This window comes from Macrotis lagotis, chromosome 1, assembly GCF_037893015.1.
Source record: "Macrotis lagotis isolate mMagLag1 chromosome 1, bilby.v1.9.chrom.fasta, whole genome shotgun sequence".
In the NCBI taxonomy this organism is placed as follows: domain Eukaryota; kingdom Metazoa; phylum Chordata; class Mammalia; order Peramelemorphia; family Peramelidae; genus Macrotis; species Macrotis lagotis.
In genome coordinates this window covers 804,964,481-804,989,295 of record NC_133658.1, presented here as the reverse complement: position 1 = coordinate 804,989,295, position 24,815 = coordinate 804,964,481, and the positions used below count along the sequence as shown (strand labels likewise).

Here is a 24,815-nt window from a genome sequence, read left to right as displayed (position 1 = left end):
AGAAAAGCTTTATTCCCAAACCCAAGTAGTATGAAATAAGAGGAGAAGCTAAAGAAGACATTTCCTATAGACAGAAAAGTTGAATAACCTGAATGTATTAAAATTCTATATGTTATACTAATTCTATGAGTGTTATTCAATAACAAAAAGGATGACCAAAAACTGTTGATGTCTCCAATAGCTTTGAAAGGGAGATGGACATACTCAGAATGGAATTCTGAAAAGCACTTTTTGATGGTATATTTTCAACTGATATATACCACCTAGGCAAAAACAGAGAAATTTTTAAAAGCTGGTATTTGTTTTAGCTATTATGAATGATTACATTGCTGCAAAATATCTTAGAGTTTAAAACAACTCAGAACTTATACAAAAACACTGAGGTTATTACTAAGGCAAAAAAAACACAGGAGAAAAGGTAAATCTACCTAAGAATACTCCTAAAGGCAGATGTCAAATATTATCATGGTAGAAATAGGTTGTGAGACTAAGAGAAGATCAGGGAGAGACATTAGAAGATTCATCAATAGCTAGTGTATAAATGCAATCGAAATCTTGAACACCATATTCCTCAATTCAATACAACAACAAAAAAAGAGAAATATGTGAAATGGAATACAGAATTTAAAAGCATATCAGAAATTCCTTATATACTTAATCACCAATTAAAACTGAAAGCCAAAAAGTTGGGGTGAGACAAGGAATAATCAATACAGAACACAGAAAATATTCATCAACCAAAAATTATATTAGAAAGGTTTGAGAACAAATCAAAGAGAGAGAGAATCTCTAAAGTAGAAGGATGTGGAAATTTTCTGGTTAAATATATATATATATATATACACACATATATGTATACATATATATATATAGTATAAGTATTTGTTGTATATGTTGTATATTTCTGCCTATAGATATAGATATAGTTTAACACAATGAAAAAGCAAGTCAGATTGAACAGAAAACAGAAAACTTGGGCACTGATATAATATAGGAAAGTAAAACTCTGGTTTCTCTGCAAAACTAGAAGACTACAAGGCCAGTTAAGAGAAATATCACTGATTTAAATGCTTTTCATAGTGCATGAATTAATTACTAACAAAGCAATTAGACAACTTTCTCTGAGAAGTAAACATGATCCCAGCTTTCTTGCCAGAAAAATATCACATATCTACTAGCAAATATAAGAATACCAATGCCATGTTCAAATTCAGGTGAATTGAGTATTTATATATATTTTAAATCAAGAATTTATAATCATCATCATCATCATGAACATTAACAGCAAGTATTAAGCACCTACTGTATACTAGATACTATGCTAAGCACTGAGGATACAGAAAAGCAAAAGCAACCTCTGCCCTCAAGGAGCATACATTCTAGTGGAGAGAAAAAACGCAAAACATAGATATGTACAGGATACATACACATTGTAGCACTGAAAAAAAAAGTCTTTCTACAACAATACAACTTGTCAAGAATGTTTCTCCATTTTAAAAGACAAAGCTATGATAAACATAGTAATAATCATAGAATAATAATTATAGTTAATTTAGTACCTATATTATTCCTAGAAATACATGATCAGCTGGCCAGAATTACACACAAGAAACTTGCTATCTTTCATTAACTAACAGATAAAAACAAAAACTACAAACTCTCAAATATTCTTGAGAATTCAACCAAAAAAACCATACTGGAATCAGAACATTAATACAGAAAGAAGAAATGCTACACACTTGTCTAAACATAACATCAAATAATAAGAATCCAACAATACTTTTAATAGCTTTTTTCATATTAAATACTTAGAATCGCCAAACTATGTGGGACAAAAAGGTTACAAAACATAAAAACTTAGCTGAAAACATTAAAACCATATGAGAGTTAGATGAAACACATATCATTCCCACCATCCCATCTACTATTAGAGCTGTCCCAAAGATGCTTTTAATGAGCCTTCAGGAAATGAAGAAAATTATATCCTGATTCTTTTATTCAAATAAAAAAAAACCCAAGTCACTTTATGTGCCACAACCTATAGTGACTTTTAATTTTTTTTATAGTGACTTTTCCATGGACCAAGTCTATCTGAATTCCATAATAAACATTATCTAATAATAATTATTCACATCTATTTAATATTTTAAAGTACATGATATGCTTTCCTTACAATGAGAAATATATAACTATAGCACCTCAGAACCAGGAGGAACCTCAGAGGCCATCCAGTCCACCCCATACCTGAAAAGGAAGTCCAATATCAATGATAAGTGTTTATCCAGTCTTTGTATAAAGACCTCCACTGACAATAAACCCTCTGTCTCCTAAGGTTTCACTTTTTGAATGCATCAAATTGCTTAGAAAGTTTCCTTCACATCCTTCATATTCTAATTTATCTTTATTTAATTTTTTTACCTTTTTACTTTTCCAATTATACGTAAAGATAGTTTTCAACATTTACTTTTATAAAGTTTTCTCCCTCCCATTTCCCCCTACCCCAGCCCCAGAATATCAAGTGATCTGATATATGGTATACATACAATTGTGTTACACATATTTCCATATCAGTCAGAAAAATCAGAACTAATTTGTTTTCTTATGATATCCACCTGCCTTTCAAGGTCAAGCAGGATAAATCTCACCCTTTTCTCAAGTTACTTCCTTCCAAATAAGGGCTGAACTGAATGGCCTTCAAAGTCCCAACTCAAAATCTTGGATTCTACTTGAAGATAGTTAGCCTGTCTCCATGGACTCTTTTCTCCCTTATACAGTCCTCATGATGACTGGTGCTCTCCTTCCAAACTATATTTCTCTCTACATTTAATCAGTTTTTCCTTATATATGGACTTGTCTGCCCATATAAATGTATGTTTCTCATGAATAAGGATTGCTTCCTTCTTTGTATTTGTATCTCCAATGTCTAGGACAATGCCAGACATATAAATGGATGATTGATAAATGCTTGCTAATTGATTGACTGGCTAAACGTTCTTCATCTGCAGACCCATCAGAAGCCCCAATCCTCAGAGTTCAGTAGAGATATACCTAGAGTCATGGAGACCATATAAGCAAGAAAGAGGATCCCAGGAATCAGGATCAGTGTCTCCTGGTTATTATGCTCTACATTTGATCCCACTCTTGGGAGGGCAGAAGTATATGTCAGACATTTTGAGGGGGAAATGTTTTTATACTAATTGTCCTTATACCTATACCTGCTTAGTAAATACTTACTGTAAATACTAATTAAGTCTCAATCAGAGAAGGCTCATGAGTGTTAGAAGCCTCAATTTCCTGGGTATTAATCCTTGGATTAGCAAGAAGAGTAGTCATTAATTGATCCTCTCAGGATATCAATCTTTAAATTTTAAGAAAAAGGAAAGGGTCCCAGAGATGATGCTATGTTATGAATGAAAGGTTGCTTATGAATGAAAGGCGGCTCTACTCTGGATGATCTCCAAATTATAAATACCCTTCCTGAAATGTGGGGCCTAAAAGTGAACACAATACCCCAGATATAGTGTAACAAGGGCAGAAGATAATTTCTCCCATTCTGGGTACTATATCTTCTGTCCCAAGAACTATTTTTTTTTTAGGTTTGGTTTTTTTTTTTTACAAGGCAAATGGGTTTAAGTGGCTTGCCCAAGGCCACACAGCTAGATAATTATTAAGTGTCTGAGGGCAGATTTGAACTCAGGTACTCCTGACTCCAGGGCCAGTGCTCTATCCATTGCGCCACCTAGCTGCCCCTTGGATACTATATCTTCCTTAGGTGTGTGCAACACTATTGATTGCATTTTTTTGAGGCAATCAGGATTGTGACTTGCCCAGAGTCCTTTGTCTAATAAGTGTCAAGGCTGGATTTGAACTCCAATCCTCCTGACTCCAAGGCTGGTGCTCTATCCAATGTCCCACCTAGCTACTACAGCACTATTGACTCACATTGAAGCTTGAAATCCACTAAAACCCTTTAGCTGTTGTATTTTTTAAGCAAATTACTATCCAGCCATATCCAATTCACTTTATATTTTTGATTTTTATAAACCCAAGAATAAAGATTTACATTTACCCTTAATAAATCCCACCAATGTTTTAACCTATCCCAAAGATCTTATGGTAGTCTCCTCTCCCTGTGAGAACCTGACCCTGTCATCCAGTAGAGCAATCAATTCTCCCTTTTGGAAAGCCAATTCTTTTTGTCCAGAGAAGTAGCCATACCTTCCAATTTGGTGTAATCTGCAGCTTTCAGAGGGACACAATCTAGGCTTCTATTCAAATCCCTGATAAATATGTGAAACAGTGCCAGGACTAGTTGAGATTCCTGGGTTATGTTCTTCAAGACCAACTCAAATTCCACTCTTCTAAGAAGGGAGTAAGCACAAACTCACACAGCCCACTGTATCTAGCCACTGTTTCACCTCCCATCCAGTCATCCATGGTGATAGTATTCTTTCCCCTCTGTTGTGCTGTTCTATGTGTACCCTACTGGTATTTCACTAACTCTGGGAACAGTAATCAAGTAAATAAATGAAACTGTTTCCAAAAGGGGCAAGTCAATCAACTATTCCATCCCTGTGACTCTCCAACATCTTTTATTTCCTCCTCTTAGAATATAAGCTCCTTGATACTATAAGCTCCTCACTTTGGAGTTTAGCATATAGAAAATGCTTAAAAATAGGTTTCCTTCTCTCATTCATAAATATTTTCCTAGCTCCTCCCTCCTTACCCCAGGTGAAAGTGGTCTCTCTCCTTAGATTACTCATCACATTCTGCCTGGACCCTTCTTTGACTTAGTTCTTACTCTCTCTTGTATCAGCAGTTATTTGTTTACATCTTTCTTTGCATTAGAATGTAAGTTTTTCATTGTTGTAACTCCTGATATGGTGACTTCCTCCAACAGCAAAGATTAGCAATTTGTCTATAATTTATAGTCTTAAAATGTGAACTGGAGTATAAAGAGGATAACTTTATAAACACACAGACAGTATATGTCAGAGATGATACTTGTTCATATATATAATATATATATGTATATATATATATATCTGTACATATTGGCTTTTGCAAGGCAATGGAGTTAAGTGACTTGCCTACAGTCACACAGTTAGGTAATTATTAAGTGTCTGGGGCCGCATTTGAACTCAGGTCCTCCTGACTCCAGGGCTGGTCCTCTATCTACTGCACCACCTAGCTGACCCCTGTTCATATTTAAAAAAAAATACAGGATTTCATAGATAGTAACTGTTTAATAAATGCTTGTTAAATTGTTATTTTTCTACCTGAGATTATCTCCTATTTATCCCATATATATCTCTTCTCTGTACATAGTTGTTTATAAGTTGTCCCCTTGTTAGATCATGAGGTCAGGAACTGTTTTTGCTTTTCTTCATGTCCCCAGTCCATAGCAAAGTGCCTGGCACTAGTAGGTGCTTAAGAAATGTCTGTTGATTTCTGAATTGTTTGATAAAAAAATAGATAGAAGTCTATAACTATAAAAGCTTATAGATTATTTAATTTTTTATGTGTTTAGAAATTTAAAAACATTTTTAAAAATACTATTTCAAGAATATACTCATGTAAGGAAATCTCATGAACTGGGGGGGCAGAAGGGAAAACAGTGGAGAGAATTTGGATAATGAAAAGAGGAAAAAATAGAACCAAATTATTGTGGTCTATATACTATAATATCACAAAAGGAAGAAATAGATGAGGAATTCAGGAACCAGTTTACAAATTTCATACAGAGTCATGATGAAACAATATAGCTTCCAGAATAACTGGAGCATTTGCTCTGCCAAAAGCAGAAAAACTAACAAATTTTGAATTGCCTAAATGATCATTCCATTCTTGAAAGATGAAGGTTTTTGATGATGATAATATTGCTACAGTAGAAATGAAAAATATCTTAGGAGGAAGTGACTGCTTGATTTTATAATTCGAGATAGATCCTGGAAAACAAGATATAGTCTCACATCCTCTAGTTGGAGAGAAACAACTTAAAAGATCTGGATAAAGAATTTGTGGTTTGGTCTTTTCAGTCATATTTGACTCTTCATAACTCTATTTGGGATTTTCTTAACAAAAATAATGGTTTGTCATTTCCTTCTCCTAGTCATTTTATAGATAAGGAAATTGAAATAAACAGGATTAAGTGACTTTCCCAGGGTCACACAGCTAGTGTCTGAGACTGGATTTGAACACAGGTATTATTGACTCCAGGTCTGGTGCCCTATCTACTGAGCCATCTAGTTGTCCCATATAAAGAATAAGTAAGATAAAATGAATTATCTTACCTAGGATTGTAACTCTCAAAGGATAAGCACCTCAAGAATAAAATTCCAAAGGCAAGAAAAGAAGTTATTACAAATAGAAGAGTTATTAAGGAGACTGACATAGATACCTAATTCATTGGCCAGTTTAGATTTTTTTAAAGATGTATATATAGAAAATTAAGGCAAGGGTTAGTAATTAAAGATGAATACAAAGGAATAATAAGGTATTATAAAGTATTATAAAATCAACATCAGAGACTTCAGAGATCAGAATAAGTCAGACCCTGAAAAAAAATGTAAAGCCAAGAGAAAGGGCTTTGGTAGCGATTTTAAGAACAAGATGATGACCGAAGGGAGGCTAGGACCATCATTGTTCAAAGTAGATGGGAATTTTACCATAGCTGGAAAGAGAATCAACAGAACTATTCAACTCTCATTATGTTTTTATTTTCTCTGCTCAGAAATGAACTGACTGGCAGAACAAAAAAGATTAATTGGAAGTCGATTAGAAGATAGAGTACAAGTGAGCAGGTCCAAACAACCTATATCCCAGGATACTAAAGGAACTTGCAAATGGGATTGTTGGGTGGTTGTTGGTGATCTTTGAAGAATCACGAAGTGGAAAAAGTGTCATGAGACTATAGACAGAAAAATGCTGTCCCTATTTTCAAAAAGAGGAATGAGGATGGCGTCTTAAAGCCATAAACTGACGAACCTGACTTCAATTACTAGAAAATTCAAGGAAGTATTATTAAAGGAGTGTTGAGTATGAATACTTTGAAAAGACAGAAGGAATCTCAAAATGTCTTATCAAAAAATAGATTATGTCAGACTAATTTTATTTCCTTTTTTTTTTGAAAGGTTTATTAGACTGTTCGATTGGGGAATACCACAGACAGTAGCAAAGTGTCTCATTCTATTCCTATAAATAAGACATAGAAATATGGTCAAAAGGACACTGCAACTGCATCTAGATAGAACTGAATGATGTTTACCTAAAAAATAATAGCTGAAGGGTTAGTAAATTTGATAGGTATTTCACCTATACCTTCTACATATGACAGGAAGCTAGAAGGGTCAGCTAAACTTTTGGATCGCAAAATCAGGGTGTAAAAATAATTCTGCTGCCTAGAAAGTTAGGATCTAATAATATTTAATAGACTAGAATATAATAAAAAGATAGTTTAATGGATGCTGAATAGGTAGATGAAGATAGATAACAGATAGATAGGTGAGTAAATATATGATAGATAGATAATAGATAGCTAAATGGAAAGATAGCTAGATAGATGACAGATAGATAATAGAGAGATAAAGTGACAGAGAGAATATCTATAGGCCTCTGATTTCATTGGGAAAGGAAATTCTGGAATGGTAATTTACTGCAACAATGTAGATTAGCAATTTGTCTAGGACTTATAGTCTTAGAAAGCTGACTGAAACATAAAGAAGATATATAACTTTATGATCACACAGTCAGTATATGTCAGAGGTGGTAGTTATTTGAAGTAAATAAAAACTACTTTGAGGTTAAAAAACCAATTGCAAAATAAGAATTATGGTTTACAATGTACTTTACATAAATTACCTAATTTTATTTTCTCAGTAACCCTATAAAGTATTATTATTATTATAAGCATTGCTATCCCCATTTTACAGATGAGGAGACTGAGGCAATGTGACTTGCCTATGGCCTTGAAGCTAAAGGTCAGGAGCAGTATTTCAATGATGATTTCTCCCACTAGACTACACTTTCTCTCAAGTACAATGTAACAAAAATTAGACTAAACATCAATTCTTGTGAAAAAGATCTTGAGTTCAATATGAGTCATAATGGCAGGAAAAAAAAGCTAAAATAATCTTAGTGCATGTTTTATTTTGTTCTATTTTGTTTTGGCAAGGCAAAGGGGTTAAGTGACTTGCCAAGGCCACACAGCTAGGTAATTATTAAGTGTCTGATGCCAAATTTGAACTCAGGTTCTCCTGACTCCAGGGTCAGTATTCTATCCCCTGCGCCACCTACCTGCCCCCTAATCTTGTTTCTGTTAAAAGAATTTGTTCAGAAGGAATCTTCCTATGCTAGGAAAAAATGGGCAGAAATTGTAGAAAGGAAGACTTAAGATCAATGTATAGAAATTTCATCCTAACTCTAACAATTAGAGGTTTTACAAAAGGGGAATGAGTGAATGTGTGGCCATTCCCAATCAGTGGAAATTTTGAAGTGGAGGACCACTGCTTATATGAAGTATTTCTACATGGATATGGGTTAGATTTGATACCTTCAGAGGATTCTTTCATCTTAGTTGTCAGATTATTATTTTTTTGGTGTTGCCACTACTTTCATCTTGGTGATGATGGCAAACCTCTTATTTCTTCACGAATTGCTTTGATCAAAAATCCTTCATTACCCAGTGTCCACACTTAGTTAGGTCAGCCTTTGGCAAAAGGACCCCAAAGTCTTTCCATCATGGGAGAAGCCAATAGACTATGCTCAGGGTGGAGATGGACACTATGGTCAGTTCTATTAATAATAAAGTAAAAATGAAGACTCACTGATAGAAATGAGGTATTCATGAATATGAATCTTTGTTTATATGTTGTTAACATGTGATTATGCATGAAACTCATTTAAGTGATGGCCTACCTTCAGGATGCCACATGTAAGCAGCTGTTTTGAACATGCATTTAATTGCTATATGACTACTTCTTAATTGTAAACCTTGAGGTCCCCATGGTCCCTGTGTAATATTAGATAAGCCTACTCTGGCCATCAGCCCTAAGAAGCCTAACCTGATCTACCCCAGGTTAAAGAGCTCTCACTTTTCTCAGAATTTTTAAACTAATAAGTTTTACTCTTAAAAGTCTATATCCCATCCAAGCTCATACTGGAGCTAATTAACCACATTCATGTCTAGAGTTATATCTCACAAATTGTTTTACATAAATTATCTAATTTTGTCCTCTCAGTAACCCTATAAAATATTATTACAGGTATTGCTATCCCCATTTTATAAATGAGGAAGCTGAGGCAATATTACTACTATATAATTACTACCCTACTAAATTGTAAGCACCTTGAGGGTTGAGATAGATAACTAGATAGATACATAGATAGATAGATAGATAGATGGATAGATAGATAGATAGATAGATAGATGAAAGGAAGAAAATAGAGAAGAAACAGAAAAAGAAAGAAAGAGAAAGAAAAAGAAAGGAAGAAAGAAAGAAAGAAAAAGCAAAAAGAAAGAAGGAAGGAAGAAAAAGAACGAAAGAATGGCAAAGGAGGGAGAGGAAGGAGAAAGAGCATGAACAAAGAAAAAGAAAAAAGAAAAAAGGAAGAATGAGAGAGGGGGGGAAGAGGGGAAGGGGGAGAGGAAGAGCACAAGCATTTATTAATTAAGCATTTACTATGTATTAGGTAAGAGCTGGAGATACAAATATAAACAAACAAGACAGTCCTTACCCTTGAGGAGCTTACACTCTAATGGAAGAGGACAACAATAATGGGGACCTGGAAAACTGGAGGAGGGATAGGCATGAAGAGAGGGAAACAAGGCTGCTGCTGATGAGGAGGTGAAGACATCTGGAGAGTAAGGAGTGGAGTCAGTAGTGAAGTAAGCATGGCCTGGGCACCTCATGAAATGGTGGACTGGCCCAGAGACTCACCAATCAGAAGAGAGAGCCGCAGGAGGAGGCATCACCAGGGTGAGAAGGCCGCTGGCAGGGAGGTGGAAAAGTCCGGAGAGTGAGCAGTGGACTTTATCTTACTAGTCTCCACCTCCCCCTCAGTGCCAAAGGGGTCTCTGTGCTGTTTAATGGAGAGCTCACAGATTCAAAGGATATTAGACAGGATGGAACCTTAGAATATAGACTGTTAGAACACAGAATATCAGAACTGGAAGAGAGCATAGAACAAAGAATGTTAGAGCTGGGAGAGATCTTCCTTTGCATTTTCTCTCTCTCTCTCTTTCTCTCTCAGTACAGTTATTTGTGACTATATCATCGTTCCCATTAGATTGTAAGTTCTTTCAGAATAGGGGCTTTGCCATGGCAACGTTTTGTATATAAACTAATATCGAACGTGAAGGGATCTTAGACTAGAGACTGTTAGAACACTGAACACACAGTGTGAGAGCTGGAGGGGGCCTTGAACATGGAATGGCAGAGCTGGGAGGGCGCTTGGAAGAGAAAGCATCAGAGCTGGGAGGGATCTTAGAACACAGAATGTCAGAACTGGGAGAGAACTTAGAACCCATAACATCAGAGCTGGGAGGGACCTTAGAATAGAAAATGTCAGACCTGGGAGAGACATTAAAACACAGAACAGAGCTGGGGGAGACCTTAGAACACAGAATGGCAGAGCAGGGAGGGGTCTTAGAACATAGAATGTCAGAAATGGGAGAGATCTTAGAACCCACAAGGTCAGAATTGGGAGGGACCTTAAAACCCACAATGTCAGAACTACGAGGGGCCTTAGAATACAAAATATCAGACCTGGGAGGGACTTGAGAACACAGAATATCTAGAGTTAGGAGGGATCTTAAAACAGAGAACATCAGAGCTAATAGGGAACTTAAAATAAAATATCAGAACCGGGAAGAACTTTGGATCATAGAATATGAAAACCATAAGGGAGTTTAGAGAACATTTAGCCCAATCTCCTCATTTCTAAGGTGAGTAAAAGGAAACCAAGGGAAATGATTTGCCCCAAATTACACAGTGAATTTAGGGGTCTATCTCCTGACTCTCAGTCCAGTATTTTTCTCACTAATCCACACAACTCCCCCTATGTTGGAGCCCATGAAGGCCACAATTGATTTCTGCCAATGGAACTAGCTTCCCCACCCCCACCCCTTGTGGTGGGATTTTAGCCCCAGGGTCCTCAAAGGGAGTTTGGAATGGGTGCTGACCTTCTCTATTTTGGAGAGAGAGACTTCAATCAAAATGCTGAACTTCTTAACAGCTGCTAGGCCCTTTAGCAACGTGATGATCCATTTGTCTATGTTTTTCCCCAGGGGCCAAGATACCCAGTCGATCATCCTAAAAGAGTTAGGAGAGTTTAAATTAAAAGGAAAGAAAAAAAAAAGACATAGGTCAGTGGTCAGAAATCGTCTAGCTAGCCATCTACTTTGTCTATGATTACTTCCAACTCCATGGCCAACCCAAGAGGTAGACCCCCTCATGTTCTCTCCTGCAGCTGAACCATTCCATCCACTCCCTCTTCAACCTCCCCCAAACCCCAAAATCCAGGGTCCAGACACACTGAAGAGGTCACACCACGCCCCCACTAGTTGCCAACTCCTCACCATGCCAGGTCCCAATCTTCCAGGTCACTGCCCTGAGAGAGGCTTGGTCATCCCAATACATGCTCTTAGCCCCCAGGAAACCAGTTCTGCACATGATACATTAGAGAGAGCATGAGACTTGGTGCCAAAGGCTGGGGTTAGAATCCTGGTTCCAGCACTGACTTTGCTATGGGATCTTGGGCAAATCAACTAACCCACTCTGAGCCCTAGTTCCCTCATCGGTCAAATAGGGACAATGATTCTTGTGCCTCCTCCCTAAAAGAGGTGATAGGAAGGTATTGCTTTATTAACTAAGTAAATGTGTGCTATCGCTAATATTACCATTGGAATTTTTAATGGATAGTATCAAGTTTATAGCCAGAGCTTTCCTTGACCCCCCCACCATAGAAGGGAGCTCTTCTCCCTTCAATTTTACATAACACTGTGTCTTCATTTCTTATCTTCTATACCAAAAGTCTCCATAAAGTAGATATTTAGTAATGTTTAATCTGTCTTCAATCATACTTATCTGTATCCCATAGTGGGCTGTAAGCAGCATTAGCATCTTTGTACTTCCCATGTTGCCATGCACAAGAAAATATTAAACCTGACCTCAAGTCTTGACTCAGCCATTAACTTACTGTGCAGCCTTGAGCAAGCTGCTTCCCTTCTCTGAGCATCAGTTTCCTCTTGTGTAAATTGTGGGAGGTTGGACTAAGTAGATTTTTAAAAAATAAATTTTTGTTAATATTTTTTGTTTTAACGTCACCTTTATTTCCCCCACCCTTTCCAGAGTGCCATCCCTTATAATTAAAAAGGAAAAAAAAGGAAAGAAAAAGTTTAGCAAAATAATATTCACATCAAAAATGTTTTATGTGATAGGCAATATTCCACACCCACAGCCCCCCATTTCTGCAAAGAAGTAAGGGTGAAGGGAGAGGGTGGAAATATCTTCTTCTGCTCTTCTTTGGGACCAACCTATGTCATTTATAATATAGCAGTATTCAATTTTGTTTTATTGTTGTTCTTTCATTTATATAGTCATTGTATATATATTTTCCTAATTCAGTTTATTTCATTTTCCATCAAGTAATAAGCTATTTGAAATTTAAAGTCTCTGCTAACCTTAAAATTGAGATTAAAATTCTATGATTCAATTATTTCACCACAAGGTTTAGCACATAGTAGGTAATCCCTTGTATTTTATTTTATGCATTTAAAAAAATGGTTCTGAACCTTCCCTGATCCTCCCAAACAGAAGAGAGCTCTCCTCCCTTCAATTTCACATAGCATTGAGTCTTCATTTATCTTATTCTCCTCTAATACCCAACAGAGCTCTGCATACAACAGATACTTTATAATGTTTATTTTACCTTCAATCATACTTCTGCATACAATTTTCTTTTTTTTTTTAGGTTTGTTTTTTTTTTTTGCAAGGCAATGGGGTTAAGTGGCTTGCCCAAGGCCACATAGCTAGGTAATTATTAAGTGTCTGAAACTGGATTTGAACTCAGGTACTCCTGACTCCAAGGCCGGTGCTCTATCCACTGCACCACCTGGCCGCCCCTGCACCACCTAGCTGCCCCAACAATAACTTTTAATGCATTTTCTCAAACTTTGCATCTCAATCCTTGAGCATCCTTAATTACATTTCTAGGGGAATAGAAGAGAAGGAAGAAAGATCACTCTATTTCCCCAGAGGTCTGAGGAATCTTCTCATTTGCCTGTCTCTGGCATTAGGAAGAAAAGGGGCTGCTGGCTGCTTCTATTTTTAGCCCTTCCAGTTCTGAAATAAAATTTAGAAGGAATGCAATCATGGGCGATCCTTTGGGCCCCGTAGGAGAGTGCAGACATAGCATCTACCCTCGGTCCTTGCATGTCAGGTACCTGTGCCTCCATTCTACCTGGGGAGCTTCTCACCTGTATTCATGTTGCAGCTTAGGGAAGAAGTTGGGAGAAAGGATACATTTTAGGAAAGACATTGATGAAGACATTTTCTGACCAGGATGGAGAGGGGTCACGTTTATGTTACATCAGGACCAGTAGTACTATGGGATGTTAAAGCTAAAGAAGATGTGAAAAGAGGCATACCAGGGTCTGAAGGGCTGCTGTATGGAGCAGATTTATGTCTACTTGGTCTTTTGTGGCGGGGGGGGGGGCAGAGCTCTTAAACTATAAGTTTTATGAGGGCAAGAACCACACCTTACTGGACTTTTAGTCTTCCTCAGTGCCTATGTTAGCAGAATTAGGAAGGCAATGCAGTATGAAAGCAAAATGACAGCAATTCTTGTGACTAACCTTACAAAGATAGCTACCTCTCTTTCACTTTAAGCTAATTGCAACCAATTTAATAAAAGCAAAACTAATTCCATTTTCCAGATTGGTGTTTGCTAAACTGGTTCTCCAAATGCAGAATTGGATGAGGACAAAAAAACATGAGAGAACCGAGTGAGATCTCTCTGTATCAGAACAATGAGGTTCTGAGGAGTTTGTTTCTTCCCCCCCATGTTCTGTATAAGACTACTGAGAAAGGCAGCTAGGTGGTGCAATGGATAGAGTAAGGAGGTCCTGAATTCAAATCCAGCCTCAGATACTAAGTGTGTGACCCTGGACAAGACACTTAATTCTTAGTGCAGAAAAAGAGAGATTATATTGAAGATTTAAGACCAAAAACCCAAAGCTAAGTGAGGATTCTTTGTTCCAAGGTAAATCATAGTCATGTCCTTGACTCTTATGAGTCTTTTCCTATCCTTCAGGGTATGCCAGTCATAGTCTGAGGGCCTGAAAGCTGACCATGGTATTCTTCTTACAGCAGATGATTAATAAATGTTTACTGGCAGTTTCAGGGAGACATTTCAGTCAATGCAGAGAACTTCTAAATAATCAGATAGCTGATGGTCAGCTCCTTGTCTTTGGAAGGGTTCAAGCAGATCCTTCTTCCCCAACACCATCCCCTTCAACAATAATGGTGCTGCAAAATCAGATTTTTGCATGACAAGAAAGAATGAGTTAGGAGACTTCTGTCTAGTCTTCTGAATTGATGATTCCATGAGAGGACCAGTTAGAAGAGGAAAAATAGTGAGGGGCAGGCATAGGGGCTTGACTAGGAGGTGGGGTATACTGGAACCACTCTGGCATTCAAGACCCTTTGGAATCTAGCCTTTTTAGGTTCCTCACCAGCATTTCCTTTCACACATTTCAGGTAAATTAGACTATTTGCTATTCCCCAAACCCATTCTGACCTTTCCTACCTCCTGGCTTTTGCTCCCATTATTTCCTCTATTTCTACTCATTGGAAACCTAACTATCCATGAAGGCCTAGCTTTGATTCTGAGGTGTAATAGAAAGAAGTCAGAAGTCAGAGAGATATATCTGGGTACAAATCTGACCTCCAAGACTCACTAGCTGTGTGAACATGGACAATCAAAAACTCATCTTCTATTTCCTGCTCTATCAAATAGTGATAATATTGCTTGAGTACCCACAACCCTGGCTACTAAGGATCAAATGATATAGTGTATGTAATTAAACAGCTACTCTTCCTCTCACTTCCACAAGGCGAGTCTTCCTCCTGCATATCTCCAGATTGTCTCATTTAATCCTCATCACAACTCTGGGAAGAAGGCATTTTTATTATCCCCATTTTACAGAAGAGGAATTTGAGGCAGACAGAGGTAAAATGACTTACCTAAGGTCTCACAGAGGTGATAACTGATCCTGAAGAAAGCTCTCTATCCACTATGTTATGCTCATAGAAATATAAAAGATATTACTAAAAAAATCAAAAACTATCTTTCAAAATATAACTACAGGAAGAATTTCTAACCAAACAAAGAAGAAAGGAGACAACAAAAGACAGTTTTGATGACATAAAATTAAAAGGCTTTTGCACAAATCAAATCATCTAAAATAAAAAGAGAAACCAAGTGGAGAAAGAAACAATTTTGTAGCAAATGTTACAGAAAAAAATTCTGATAGCAAAGACAAAATCAACACAAATACATAAGATGAGACATTTTCCAGAAGATAAGTAGTCAAAGGATAGGAATAAGTTTTCAGAAGAAGAATTTCAAGCTAGCTATGACTATTTTTTAAAAATGATCCGTGTTACTGATCATAAGAATTAAATTAAAGCAATTCTGGGGTTTTGCTTCATTTGGTAAATTGCCAAAGAAAAACAAGTCAACAGTTGATGGAGCTGCAAATTGGTCTAATCATTCTGGGAAATAATTTAGAAATATGCCAGAAAAATCACATACCCCAAGGAAATCAAAGGCAGAAAAGAAAAGCCCCATGGACACCAAGTTTAAAAAATATTGAACACTTGATAAATTTGGATGTCATCATTGCCCAGGGACCATGCTTTTCTTTTCTTTGTTGTCCTAATTATAATATGTTTTGTGGCAGTTATTTGATCTTTCTATTCTACTTATGAAAGAGGAAAATTACAAAGAACAGGAGAGGACTTAAAGTCTTTCTTGTTATTAGAAGAAAACTGTCAGACCTAAGTTTTAGGGCAAATAGTCAGCAACAGAATAAAAATTGAGTTTCAAATGCTAAGGAATTGAGTAAGAATTATTGGTAAGAGGAAGAGTTAACAGATTTTCTTTAAAACAGGAGAAATTAAGGAACGACATAATAACTGAAGTTTAATGAGAAAAGTATCCAATTATACTTTGGTGGTTTTATAAAATTCAAATCCTACTATATATATTTGATTATTGTTTTGTATGTTATGCAAAGGTGAATCATCCATGCCTATTTTTGTAATAAGCAAGTCATTTGAAAGAAAACCCTAATATATAGACTTTGATTCAAGTTCCACCTCCATGCAGGAAGCCAGGTCATATCCAGATGCTCCTGTTGGTGACTCAGATGGCGGTCTCAGGATAATGCTTAGGAAGGAACTACAAAAGTCTTTAAGGGATTTTTTTTCTTTTTAACCTCTGAACTCAAATCTATGTGCTTCTAGTAACAAATATCACAAACTCATTAGCTTAGAGAAGTGAAGTCCCTAAGGAACTACTGAGATGTGGGGGAGGGGGAACAGAAAGGATTCTTCCCTGGAATCACAGAGCTTAAAGAAAGTTCAGAAAGCATCTAGTTTAACTCATAACTAAAAAGAAATTTCTATATTAGCTCTGATAAGTAGACATCAGTCTTCTGCTTGAAGACCTTGAGAAATGGTAGTATTCCATAAAGTAGTCCATTCTATGTTTGGCAGGCTCTTAGAGAAGGCAGGAGGGATCCAACTTTCATTGGAATCGAGTCTTAGTTAAGCATGGGCCAATGAGAAGTCCTATATCACACATTGGCCTCACACCAGAGGGGCAAGATAAAATAATGGGCCCCAAGAATGTAAGTAATAGAAGAGACCTTAAGAATCATCTGTTGTCAATTCATTTTATGGAAGGAGAAACTGAGTCCTAGAGAGGAAAAGTGACTTGCCCAAGGTTATACAACCAGTAAGTGACAGAGTTATGACTGGTTCTGCTCCTGTTTGTCTTCTTTCCCCTTCCCTGCCCACTCCAGCCCCCATTCCCAGCTCAGAAAGCCCTCTCTGTTCCTCAGGGTTGGTCAAGCAGGCCCCTTTTCCCTGCTGCTGTCTCCTACCTGCTGATAGCTGTCATCATTTGGGCATCGGTGATGCTATCATCATTCGTGAGGTTCCTGATCACCCCATCCATCAATTCTAGAGGCACATACTGGACAACACTGGCCAGGGCATTGGAAGGAGGCTCCTGCTCCTCTGGGGAACAAGGCAGAAACCAGGGCTAAATGTGGTTGAGGCAAAGACATCACCCAGCTCCCTTACCCTGTTCCCCATCTCTGCTGACAGGAAAGAGAAAACTGCAAGGCAAACCAGGAGGAATGGGAGCTCCTTGAGGATGGAGACTCTTCTCCATTTCTGGGTCATTCTCCCCAAATTCAGTGAATGTCTTGCATGCATATTGAATAAATGCTTATTAAATTGAATTAAAGGGTCCCTGGCATCTCCAGTAGTCTCCTCCTTCAAGAGCATCTGGACCACAAAGCCAGTGTCTCCCCCAACCCTCCCCACCAACTAAAGTGAGATCACACATACAAACAGCAAAATCACAGAAGGGTGGCATTTAAAGAAATTCTGAAAGAGAATGTCAGAGCTGCTAGGGGCCTTAGAACAGAGAAAGTTAGAGCTGGTAGGGACTTTAGAACACAAAATGTCAGATCAGGGAAATGAGCTAGTAAGGTTATGAGGCAGAATTCAGACTCATTTTCCTGACTATTTGCCTGCCTCACAGTTGCAGAGAAAATTAACCCCAGGGTTGGCTGGGAAGAACTGAACTATGGAAGTGCAAGTAGCCAAAGGATATGCTTTATAGTGATCTGCCTGCTCCAATGAAAACACACACACACACACACACACACACACACACACACACCGCATATATAGACACAGAAAGGGCTGCTACTTCTTGAAATCAGGTCCGTAAATTGAGTCTCTATATATATGCTTACATATACGTCTGTTTGCACGGACATGGGTTTTGCATGTGTGGGTTGAACTTTTATTTGTGTGGGTTTTATTTATCAGTGTGTTCACCTTTTTTTTTTTTGTTTGCCTGGTGCTTAGAACAATGCCAACACATATTAAGGACTTAATGAAGTTTGATATGGCTAGACTTGAGCAAATTGTGTAAAGTGTGTGTGTGTGTGTGTGTGTGTGTGTGTGTGTGTGTGTGTGTGTGTGTGTATACGTGCACACACAGGGCCCTCAGTGCTGTCTGAGTGATGAGTATGTAGGGGTTGTATCTGTCTTCTGCCTACACAGGAGTTATGTTGGGATGTGCCTCCCTCTACATCCATGTCACATTGTATGTACTGTGAGCAGCAGGCATTGACCAATAGGCAATGGGAACTGGCCAGAGCCTGGGCCTTTTCCTTATTCATGAGCCTCCCACAGTATAAGAAAGCAGAGACCAGAAGCTTTGCTGAATAAATAATTCTCACTGGCCTCCCCTAGTCCGTACACTCTACTTTGTCAGGAATAACAATGATGATGACCATTGCATTTTAAAGCTTACTAGACCTTTTTTCCCTCAGCCCTGTGAGTCAGACAATGAAAGGATAAACATGCACATCATTTCCCAAAAAAGTCATCCATTCCCTGCTCTGGCTCCAGAAGAAGCTTAGTCTGTACTTCTAGAGCCAACCTGAAATTGGGTAAGGGGACCTTTCACCATATCACTTCCTGGCTATCTCCAAACCCTGCCTTCAAGATCCCTTCTCTCTTCGAACTTTCTTTATGTAATGTCTCTGCCTATTAGAATGTAAGTTCCTTGAAGGCAGGGACTGTTTTGATGTCTTTTAATTTTTTATTCCCCAAAATATAGTGCCTCGAACATAGTAAAGATTTAATAAAAGTCTGTCTGTCCATATTACTGGGGAGGAAACTAATGTTCAGAAAGGAGCAGAGAATTGCTTATAGCTAGTATCTGGCAGAAATTGGATTTGACTACCTGATACCCAAATCATCATCATCCTTTCCAGTCTCCCAATGCAGCCAGGCACAAGCCTTGACTTCTGTTGAGGGGAGAATGCTAGCCTGGTGTTCAGGAAGAAAATCCCTCCCAGCAGCCCTGGAATTTGAGTAAAGGTTGTGTCCCTCCCTAGGAGATTTCTCTTCATTCAACAATACTTGTCAAGCACAAGAATTGTGGTTAGTGATGGGGATAAAAAATGACATGGTCACTGGCCTCAGTGATCTTATGGGCTAATAGGGAGAATAAAACATCTGTAGAATATAGAGCAGGGGAATCAGTAGAATAAGTGATGAGAGGTAAGGAAACTCATAAAATATACTCAGCAATGAGGCTCAAACACTTGTGATGGCCCATAAAAGCACATGTGTGGGGAAATATGAGCAGGGAAACACTTATCTACTTGTGAGTGGTATATGAGTATAGAAAGAGCCCTGACCTTAGTCAAGAGATTTGAGATCTAGAGTCAGAATGAGCACTTGGAGGGAACTAGAGGGGACCTCTATAGCTCTGACATTCTCCAGGATGTTTTTAATATCAAGACATATACCCATAGATATGCCTTCCTGTGCCCACTGACCAGCCCTCTCTCCATAAACCCTCCTACCCCTTGAGTACCTGTGGAGGAGATGATGGCAAACAGCTCCTTCAGGGAAGGCAGAATGGATGAGGCTTGAGCCCTCCAAATTTTAGGCAAGAGCCCACTCACTCGGTTCACATGACTCAAGAACTCCACAATGCCCTCCTCCCCCTCTGCCAGGCACTGGAATTGTCCAATGCAGCGGACCAGCTGCTGGCAGAAGAGCAGCCGGTGCCTGCCATCAGGAATGCAGCATGGGTACTGGTTCAGGAGGCGAGCCACCTTAGCACATTGCCTGGGGCCTGGCCGTTCACACACCTTTCTCAGGACTTCCAGGCGGAGCAGAGCAAAGACACCTTCAGCTGCTGGACCCTCAGGGATGAATTGCAAGCCCAGCTGGACATAATCCAGCACATAGGGACTGGAATGGCCTGAGGTCCCATAACCCTCCTGGAGCAGGGTCAGGAGGAAATGGGCATTAAAGAACTCCACAAAGGCCTCTAGGTGGTATCGGCCATAGACTTCTAGGACCTCCTGCCCAATCTCCCGCTTGAACTTGGTGTCACCCACCAGGAAGAGCTTGGTGGAGAGCTCCAACATGGCCCAACATTGTGCACTGTCCATGGGCTGCTTTGCTGCCTCAATCACCCGCCGTGCTAGCCCTTGCTTCACATTGGTGGGGTAGGATGACAGCATCACAGCTTCCAGGATCTTGTCCATAGCTGCTCCTTGCCTGGGCTGCAGCAAGAGATTCCCCTCCTTCCACCCCCACCCCAAACATCATAATCAGTAATCAATAAGCCCCAAAGGAATTATGTGAGAAAAGTTACTAAGAGATTCCACCACTGAGTATGAACTCCACAGAAGTCACAGACAATATAAAAGGTCTCATATATATCAAAATATTGATAATGGTATCTTGGTGGTAGCAAAAGAGTGAAAACAAAATGATTACCCTTCAATTGAGGAATGGCAGAGAACAAACTATGAGACCATAATACCAAGAATGTAGTGAGATATTACTATGTTACAAAAAAAATGCTCATAAGGAATTCAGAGAAACATGAGAAGATTTGTAGGAACTGATTCAGAGTAAAATAAGTAGAACAAGGCAAACAATATATATAAATGCTACAATAATGTAAATGAAAGGGACACAAAACAGTCAATGAACTCAGAATAAATGCAATAACTATTAAACCCAAAGGTCACTCAGAAGAAGTGGGGAGAAAAAGTTCTTGATTAAGAAACATAGAACCTGAGTACAGATCTCAGATCTGCCACAAGTCTGGGTCTCTCCTTTCCCTTAACCACAGTCTACCTTATATCATGCTTTTTTTATGTACACATTACATCCTACCTTTGCTTGTGAACTTCTTGAGAGCAGGAACTAGGTTGTTTCTATCTCTCTATCCATTCCCAAAATGGTGCCTTGAAGCATAGAAAGGATGATGTTCTTCCCACTGTAACTCTATGGGATGAGATTCATATGAAGGATGTGTAAAAGATTTACTACATGAGGAGGAAGTATGGTTGTATCCCCTTCCCTCTTGGATTTTTCTACTGACCTTCCTTCTGTTCTCTTTCAAAAAACAGCTTTTATGATCCTCTTTTCTTACTTTTTAAAATTTGCATGTTCATAACTATGGTGAAGCCCCTTTTACCTAAAGTATCCCCCACATATTAAAATGAAAGAAAAACCAATAAAATATTTTTGTCAAATTTACATAAAATAAAATGAATTCCCATATTAGCCATACCTGAAATCATGTCACATTGAGTTCACAACCCCACTGTGAAGAATGGGTACAATATTTTATCAATGATCCTCCAAAATTACAATCAGTTATTTCATTGATTAGGAGCCTTAAGTCTTTCTTAATTATTTTCCTTAATAATGTTGCTGCTGCTGTATAAATTGATCTCTAGGATCTACTCAAATCACTGTGCATCAGTCCATATGAGACCTTCTAGGTATCTCTGAAAACTGTCCCTTTTGTCATTTTTTTATGCACAATAATATTCGGTAATGTTGATAAATCATAACTTGTTCAGTCATTCCCCAAGTAATAAACATTCCCTTAGTTTCTAGTTCTTTGCCACTAGAAAAATAGCTACTAGAAATATTTTTATATTAATGAGTCTTTTCCCTCTCTCTTTAATGTCTTTGGGGATAGGCTCAGTAGTAGATCTAAATTGCATCCTAGAAGGGTTGGACTAATTCATGGCTCTAACAAAACTGTGGGAGTATGCCTGTTTGTCGTAGGCTTTTGGACAACTCTCATTTTCCCTTTTTGGTCAACTTTGCCAAATTGATGGACATGAGATAAACCTTGGAATTTTCTAATTATTGGTAATCAGGGGCATTTTTTCCATATACTGCTAGACTTCTTAAATCTTATCCTTTGAGAAATGCCTATTCAAATCCTTTGTTCATTTATTCGATGGTAAAATGGCTCTTATGTTTTTATACATGAATAAGTTCCTTGTAAATAAATTTTATCAGAAAATTTGATGCAAAAGTTTCTACAATCACTTGCTTCCTTTCTCACTAATTTTAGCTGTATTAATTTTGTGCAAAAACATTTCAAGTTTTTTTTAAAACAATATACTCCATTTTATCTCCTGTTTTCCTTTCTATCCCTTGGTCATGAACTATAGTCTATATATTGCCAGATTAACTTCTAGTTTTCCCCGCAGTTTTTGTTGGAATAATGAGTCTTTGATAGTTGGGGGTCTTTCAGCTGATGAATACTAGGATACTGTGTTCATTTGCTTCCAAATATTGTAATCTGTTCTGCTAATTGAATTCTCTAGTCTTTAATGATCAGTGCTTTATTTTGAAATTTTGATAATCACTGCTTTATAGTATTGTTTGAGTTCTGGCAATAATAAGCTCCCCCATTATTTTCTTTGAAATTCTTGACCTTTTGTGGAATTCCATATTGTCATTTTTTCTAATTTTATAAAATAAACTTTTGGTAATGTGATTGGCATGACAATGAAAAAGTAAATTAACTTAGGTAACATTGTAATTGTTAACATGTTGTTGATGCTGTTGATCATTTTAGTCATATCTGGCTTATTGTGACACTTTTGGGGTTTTCTGGGCAAAAATACTGGAGTAGTTTGCCATTTCCTTTTTCAGCTCATTTTATAGAGGAGGAAAGTAAGGCAAATAGGGGTTAAGTGACTTATCCAGGGTCACATAAACTAGTAAGTGTCTGAGATGAGTCTTCCTGACTCCACGTCTAGTGTTCTATCCACGTCCAGCTGCCAGTTGTCAGCATCTCACCCTGGCTCAACTTCAAGCAATTAATATCTCTCAAATTATTCAGGTTCACCTTTATTTTTGTAAAGAAATAGTTGCATTTATATATATAGTTCCTATGTATGTCTTATTAGGTAGACTCCAAGATAGTTTACACACTTTTAAATTATTTTGAATGGAATTTCTTTTTCTCTCTCCTTGATGAATAACCCTAACAATTTACAGATGAAAAAACTGAGGCCCAGGTCTATAAAATGAGCTGTCCAAGGTCACATGTATTATAAGCAGCAAAGACAGACTCTGAATACATGTCTTGAGTCCAAATTATCTCAATTGACCTTCACAATCCTCCTCTGCCCCAGGTTCAGAGAAATGAATAGCTTGCTAGGAGGAGCCCATAGAGTTAGGAGCTAGGAGCACATGGCTAGTGTAGTAGGTATAGCACATAGAAAAGCACAGAAGCAGTACTATAGGGTTTGTGTGATATCCAACATGTGGAAAAGGCTATCTTAATAGATGACAATATTCTTTCTTCCATGAAGTTCATTCATCAAAACCTGAGAGACTAATTTTTTTTAGACCTAGTCTCCCTATTTCACCCAGATGAGATGTACAGTAGCCACTCACAGACCTGACCCCACTGCAAAGTGACCCAGAAGCTCTGGCCAGCTGAATCTCCAGTCTGTGGATGGTTTGCCCTCCTTAGGCAATTAGGGTCCTCCCCATTCAATATATCAGGGCCAGATTTAGTCCTGATACCCAGTAGGCTTTTTGCCCACAGAAGCTCAGAACTCCAGTTCATGCCACAAGCTAGTCTCAGCTTTCCAGTAGTAGAGTTACAGGTGGGCACTATGTTGAATAGGGGATCTTTTCTAGGCACAAATTGGGCAAATGGGCCTCTGAGATATCTCCAAGTTTTAAAATTCTTTGATTCTGATTTCATAACAGGAACAAAATATTGACTTTGCACTGAGAGCAAAAGTTAAGCCTCAATTAAGATATTTAGCGCTGTGTGACCCCAGGAAATCTAAACCTCAGATTTCTCAACTATGAAATGAGTTTAATAATGCTGACCCTCCAAGAATTGGAAACTGAAGGGATGCCCACCCACTGGGGAAAGGCTGAACGAATTGTTGTATATGAATATGATGAAGTACTAGTGTTCTGTACGAAATCATTAGCAGTTAGACTTTAGAAAAGCCTTGAAGGTCTTGTATGAACTGATGCTGAGTGAAGTGAACAGAACCAGAAGAACACTGTATACCTTAATAGCAACATTGTGTGATAATCATTGATAGACTTATCTCATCTCAGCAGTTCAGTGAACAAGGACAATTCTAAAAGATTTGTGTTGGAAAATATCAATCACATTCAGAGAAAAACCTATGGAATCTGAATGCAGATCAAAGCATACTATATTTACTTTTTAAAATTTGTTTTATTTTTTTTGCATGGTTTTTTGTCTCTTGTTCTAATTCTTCTTTCACAGCATGATTAATATGGAAATATATGTAACATTATTATACCTATATAACCTATATATCAAATTACTCACAGTCATAGGGAGGAAGTAGGGAAGAAAGGGAGGTAGGAAAATGTACAACTTAAAATTTAAAAAAAAATGTTGAAGACTATTTTTACATGAAATTGGAAAAAGTAAAATACTTTTTTTTAAAATAATGCTGGTAGGGTAGCAAAGTAGCACAATGGATAGAGCACTGGCCCTGGAGTCAGGAAGACCTGAGTTCAAATACAGCCTCAGACATTTAATAATTTCCTACCTCTAGTGAGCAGGGAGAGGAAGAAATTATTAATTCTATTTGACTCAGGAAAGCTGGAATACAGAGAGAGACAGACAGACAGACAGACAGACAGAGGAACAGACAG

General features: G+C 37.9%; 1 protein-coding gene and 1 pseudogene across 8 annotated transcripts in view; both read right to left on the bottom strand.

Moving 5' to 3' along the window:
- USP35 (ubiquitin specific peptidase 35) overlaps positions 1–24,815 on the bottom strand; it is a 71,487-nt gene that overhangs the window by 25,238 nt on the left and 21,434 nt on the right. For 7 of the 8 annotated variants that reach the window (XM_074216981.1, XM_074216985.1, XM_074216983.1 and 4 more), the window contains 4 exons: positions 21,018–21,128; positions 19,696–20,416; positions 17,171–17,306; positions 11,183–11,312 (listed from right to left, as the gene is read on the bottom strand). In XM_074216981.1, coding sequence (XP_074073082.1) covers positions 11,183–11,312; positions 17,171–17,306; positions 19,696–20,377 — 948 coding nt within the window. In that variant the 5' untranslated portion in view covers positions 20,378–20,416; positions 21,018–21,128. The other variant, XM_074216986.1, reaches the window with a different exon arrangement.
- LOC141510638 (U6 spliceosomal RNA) lies at positions 15,867–15,965 on the bottom strand (annotated as a pseudogene).